The 6,000-nt window shown below is 40.1% G+C and overlaps 1 protein-coding gene across 2 annotated transcripts in view; it reads left to right on the top strand.

The window, feature by feature from the left end:
* The first annotated feature begins 551 nt into the window (after positions 1–551).
* Positions 552–6,000, top strand: part of LOC135225581 (uncharacterized) — a 28,851-nt gene continuing 23,402 nt past the window's right edge. The window contains exons 1-2 of one of the 2 annotated variants that reach the window (XM_064264861.1): positions 552–930; positions 4,808–4,945. In XM_064264861.1, the coding sequence (XP_064120931.1) occupies positions 901–930; positions 4,808–4,945 (168 nt within the window). In that variant the 5' untranslated portion in view covers positions 552–900. Of the gene's footprint in view, positions 931–4,807; positions 4,946–6,000 lie in introns of those variants that run through there. The other variant, XM_064264860.1, reaches the window with a different exon arrangement.

The following is a 6,000-nucleotide window of genomic DNA, read 5'->3' as shown; positions in this document are numbered from 1 at the left end:
TGTATCACGAATTTTACCAAAAAGAGGATATGCCTCTGGTCTTCTGTGAAATTCATTACTAAAATTTCCTGGTTTATGAATGTAGCTGATCGTGAACACTTGTTACACGAGAAAAGTTTCGTTCGTTAGAATCAGTTAGTGGTCAAATAGCTTTCGACCTGACTTGCACAGCGTTTTAATCCTGTGAGTATGAATTCTATTATCAAGGATGAGATGGAAGGACGACCCATGGGACCAGAAACCCCGTACCTCCCCCACCCCATACCTCCCAAAAAGTGAGATTCTATTGCCTAATGGCGGAAAGCGCAAATGCCATATATTCTGCATTGAGTTACGCCATTACAAATGACTTATTTGAGTTATGAACATGAAGGGATGAGACGGAGGATAAGGACCCAACCCCCGCCCCTCTACATCCCCCCAAAAGCCAGATCTATGGTATAATGGTGGAAGGCGCAAATTCCATACATGTCACGTCAACTGACGCAATTGCAAATGTCCATCGTGCGTTATGAATATGTTTTATGCATTATCGCCCAGAGGTTAAAAAACGAGGCAAACAGACCCCTGGGGGAAATATATTCGGGCGTGACATCATCATGAAGCCCACCCCCCCTGGAAGAATAGGCTGTTTTCCCCATTTTGTTGCCGAAACGGTTTTCCTCGGGAGGGTGACGATCGAGAATACGCCTTTGTTTACATTCGTTCTGGGAGAGAGAGAGAAAGAGGGAGAGGGACGACCGTCGCTCCTCTCGTCCCCGTCGCTCAAATGACCGACTTTCCATCCTCCTCCTGTCCCGATTTACCTCCGAAGGCCTCCGTCGTGGAAGTCGTTTAGTCCCGCCGGAGCCTCCTGTGCGATTTTGAAGAGGATAGGACGGATTTCGCCGCCTCGCGAAGATGAGCGACTACTCGCAGAGCCGGACCGACGTAAGTGTCAAAAGTGACAAGTTGAACACTCTTACGTTGATATTATTCGTCAATTTTCCAAGTTTCCCTTATTATTTGCTGTTTTGTATATATATTGTATCAAAAGACACTTTCCTTTGATTGAAAACACCCCCAGGTTGTCCTAAACACTTCGGTTAGACGGGTTTAGATTGAGTTAAACAAAGAGTACGTTCTATGATCCTGTAAGGACGACATTCGGGTGACTGTAGGATCTTAGGTCAATCAGGGTCGATCAAAATGACCTCAAAACGCCCCCAGATTGTCCTAAACACTGGTATGACGGGGTTAGATTAAGCTAAACAAAGACTACGTATAGTCTATGATCCTAGCTAGCTATAGGATCGTAAGTCAATCATGGTCGATCAGAATGACCTTAAAAATACTTTTATTTACCTATATATATTTTTATCAAAAGACACTTTCCTTTCATTATAAACACCCCAGGTTGTCCTAAACACTTTGGTATGACAGGTTTAGATTGAGCTAAACAAAGACTACTTAGTAGTCTGTGATCCTATAGGATCTTAAGTCAATCAAGGTCGATCAAAAAATGGCCTTATAAAACTACGTGTTTACGTCAGAATGAGACTATAGGCCGATGAAACTTTACACGTCCTAATGTCTTATCTTTGTCTGTTACCTTTTCAGGCAGTAGAAAGGTTAGCTACCTACCTATTTTATTTACATCAGAAGTATAAGTTTTCGCTCTCCTGGGTTTATAACGTGATTGTGAAAGTAGGCCTACTAATCCCCACCTAAGTATCGTATTAGGTATGTCCAGGACTATCAAAAAAATTTATATCGTACCAAAAAAGCGCCTCGGTGGCGTAGTCGGTTAGCTCTTGCCCTACCACCTCGGTGGCTGCGAGTTCAATTCTCAGGCATTCCATTGAAGGGTCAGAGATGTGTATTTCTGGTGATAGAAGTTCACTCTTGGCGTGTTTCGGAAGTCGTGTAAAGCCGTTGGTCCCGTTGTTGAATAACACTGGTTCCAGGCAACATAAAAAGGCCATACAAACAAAATATCACACCAAAAGACTTGGTAGTGACATAATGTAGCTATGGCCTAGGTTACCCTTTAGTTAATTGGAGACAGACCTCATAAGTAAAACTGAAGGCTACTGCCACACAGCTCTAGGTTTGGTAGGTACAAGTTTACATACAAAATGACCTTGGTCCCATGTTTAGTTCCTGCGTCTTGGGGATGAATTTATTCTCAATTAAAGATAAACATTATAAACCTAAACAGCAGACATAAACATTAACAAAGACATGCCTAAAAGGTGGTACTAATTACCCCAGTTGGCAACTGGCAGGAACCAGGCCACTGTAGCCTAGTAGGCCTAGTCTCTAGTTTTACTGACTTCATATGAATCCTTTGAACCAAAGCTAGGTTATGTGCACTGAACAAAAATGCGCTTGGGATAGGCCTAGGGAGAGCATAGGTTAATTTGTGTCATGCTCCTTCAGATAGGTAGTACTAGATGATCTCCAGATCATAATTATCTTATACAATATAATTGCTCTTGTTTAGCAATTTTCTCAACACTAAGTCTTACTTGAATGTTTTGTTGCTGTCACGCAGTTGTGGAAATGTTGTCTATTGCCAGTGATAGATTGAAATGCAAATTTTTCAACCTAATTTTTAGCATGTAGTAGAATTTTCACAAATTTCTCTTAATTTATTTGTTGTGTTAAGAACTTAGATGAATATGTCGGCAGTTAGGAAATAAAAGATATAAATGCTTCTATTAGGTAGGCTATTTAGGTAATACGCACAGTTCAAATGTAAAGTAAATGCTTTCTTATAGTTTTTATGGTATTGTGGAAAATTTATGTTAATTTCAATTCCAAATTTTTTATTTCAACCCCCCCCAACCCCCCCCCACCCCCCCAATTAAATCTAACAGTGATGGGGACACGAGAAACGAGTTTATGGGTAGAGGAAAATGCATATTAGCATAATGCAGAGCATCTTAATCTAACTTCACCTGGGCACCAAATCTCCCGCACTGCTCAAAGAGGGGGATGACCAACTGGAAACCCTCCCTGCCACCTTATTTCCCCCCATCTACCCTGACCTAGGGCACACAGAAAATCAGAGTGAGAGACTGGGTTGCTTGCTAGCATGCTAACATAACCTAACTTAACAAAGGGTTCGACATCCTGTTTGGACCAGGAGCTTTCCCTCTCTTAGACCCCACCCACAAAGCCTAACTAGGGTGGCCTAAATCACAGGAACAATAACAACAACAACACCCATTAACAACAAGTTAAATGGTGGCCCCTGCACCCAAACAGCCTAACCAAAACCCAGAACTCCCTCCTTGGTCTCCTATAATTATTAGGCACATGGGGCCAGGATTATAATCCATTAACCAGGTGTTTTCTAAAGAAATTGATGTCAGGTTGTCAGAATCACAAAAAAACAACCGGGAAAACTATATTTGGCATATCAAGTCATGTAAGTAGTACTAGCTTTAGTGTATTGTAAGTGCCATTTTGAAAACCAATATACCTGGTTTATTCTGTATCGAGTACACTTCACCGACTGCATAGATGCCTCATTGGCTAAAAAAATTTTATGTGAACCAGCATTTTTGAAAGATTTTTACAATTCTTGAAATGTTACTATGATGGTTCTGGTTAAAGATTGGGAATCTGTTATTAAAAGCACCTAAACTCTTGCGAAACTAATGCAAGTAAGCAGGGAAAACAAGAAAAGAATGAGTGACAAAAAAAAGTTTCAGGAAACATCATTACAAAAGATGTATTGACCACATTGAGCTGAATTTTACTACTTTTTCTGCTTCCTTTCTTCCCTCTTGCTGTATAATCTTTTATCTTGCTGTCTTACCATTCCAACTCCCTCTTTTCACTGTCTTGAGTGTTGGAAGGCTGAAAGTGACCCAATAGTACTTCTTTCATTTATTTGTTCAACAATGATGATCACAGAGAAATTTTTATCATTTTTTGTTTTTGCAGAAAGGTGAAGTAAGATTTTTGAATATTCACAATAGCAGTGTTGAAAAATGCTTAAAGCAAAAGAGAAGTAGTATGAAGAAGTATGCACTTCCTGTGTGTCATTGTTAGAGAATAAAAAATCTCAGCATCCTACCTGCTGTAGGAGGGGTCCCCATTTAACAGGCCGCTCATCTGAGCAAGGACCTCTCCTGGCATAAGGACATTTTTACTAATCTGAGCTATCAGTGCAGAGCATCCTTCCCAACCAGCCTTCCCCCCATCCTCTAATTTATCTTAAAAGTTACTGATTACTTCATATTTGGCAGTTTTAATGTTTTGGTTGTTTACTACCAGAGTGATGGTCTTTGAAAGTTCAGTGTCAACAATGTATAGTGCTTATTTCTCTCTCTCAAAAACTCTCTTTAACATATCCACTTACATGGCTGTCTATATAAGCCAGGGCACAAGAGTAGGACCATAATGAGCTAGCCTATACAAGGGACAAAAACATTTGTTTGAGACGGTGTTCCATGCAAAGCATCCTTTTTGGGTGTATAAATTGTATTCAAGGCTTTTAAGTGTGTGAGGCAATTTATTGAACTTCATCAGCATGCATTGATGGCAAACTTCAGTCACTGGAATGAGACAGACAGACAAGAGAGAGCTAGTCCCAAACCCATCTGTATTTTTGGTATTACACATGATTATTATTATTGCTATTTCATGGCAAGTGTTTGTTTCAAATGAACTTTTCACTGTCGAGACTTTTAACTCGAGGCTTTTTTATTTATGGTTAAGGTTTAATTTGTTTAAAAGATGTTAGAACTGTACAGTTACATAATTCTAGTTCTTTGAAACGCTTCCATTTATTCTTGTGTTTTTATGATTTCAGCACTACAGGATGACTTATATTGGAGAAAATCAGCCACATGAGACAGGGAATTCGAAACCATTAACTCAGTCTCACAGCTTACAGGATCAAGCACATTTAATGGCTCTGACATCTGAGTGGGGACATAGCGTTTTTGAGGTAAGGGCAACTGTCTATTTACTTTTTTCAGTTATTGACTTTTGTTTTATGTTTGAAACTGTAAAGAGGGAGAAAATAAAATGAGTAGTGATCGATAGACCATCTTTTGAAGATATCAATTTTTATTTTTAAACCAAAGTAAATTGAAGGACTCTGGGAACAGAGGAATGCAATTTTGTGTGATTTAGAAGTAATGCTCACAAAGGAGTGATCAAATTGGTAAATTTTTCCAAATACGGTAGAGTCTGGTAATTTGAGATTTTATACATTCAACTTCCCTGCCAGATATATACTTAGCTATAGACTCCGTCGTCTCCGACAGAATTTCAAATTTCGCGGCACACGCTACAGGTAGGTCAGGTGATCTACCGCCCTGCCCTGGGTGGCAGGACTAGGAACCATCCCCGTTTTCTAATCAGAATTCTTCTGTCGCCCGGACCATCAACATTGTTGTTGGTTCCTCTCGATTGGTTTTTCTTTTTTCACCGGCAATTGATCTTCTTGACCGACTTTTGGTGACGTATCTGGATTGTTGGATTGGCATACGCTTTTGTGGACTGTTTTGTGGACTTGATTTTGGAATTTTCTTTAATAATGTCTGACTCTGGTATGGTTGTGAGACGTTGTGTGAATGTAGGCTGTAAGGTGAGGTTGCCGAAAGCTTCGGTAGACCCTCACACGGTATGCAAGAGGTGCAGGGAGTATGAATGTTCTTTTACTAATACTTGTAAGGAATGTGAGAACTTGAGTGAGAACGAATGGAAGAATCTAACTACTATTTAAAAAAGTTACACAGAGAAAGAGTGAGGAAGGCTTCTCATAGAATTGTAAGTAGTTCTAGATCTGAACTAATTCCAAGCTTGGGATCTTCCCAAGGGTAAGTATTGCTACTTCTCCTTCCATTGCAGCCCCTTCTCCTATTGCAGAACCTGTAGATCCAGCAAAAGAACTTGCGGATCTAAAAGCAGCCTTCAAGTTGATGGAAAACAAAATGGCTGCCATACAAGGTAAGGCTAGTGATTTTTCAGTGGACAGTGATATGAGTGTCCCCAGTT

Source organism: Macrobrachium nipponense, chromosome 13, assembly GCF_015104395.2.
Source record: "Macrobrachium nipponense isolate FS-2020 chromosome 13, ASM1510439v2, whole genome shotgun sequence".
NCBI lineage: Eukaryota > Metazoa > Arthropoda > Malacostraca > Decapoda > Palaemonidae > Macrobrachium > Macrobrachium nipponense.
The sequence above is the reverse complement of the archived record's forward strand: the minus strand, read 5'-3'. Positions and strand labels throughout refer to the sequence as shown.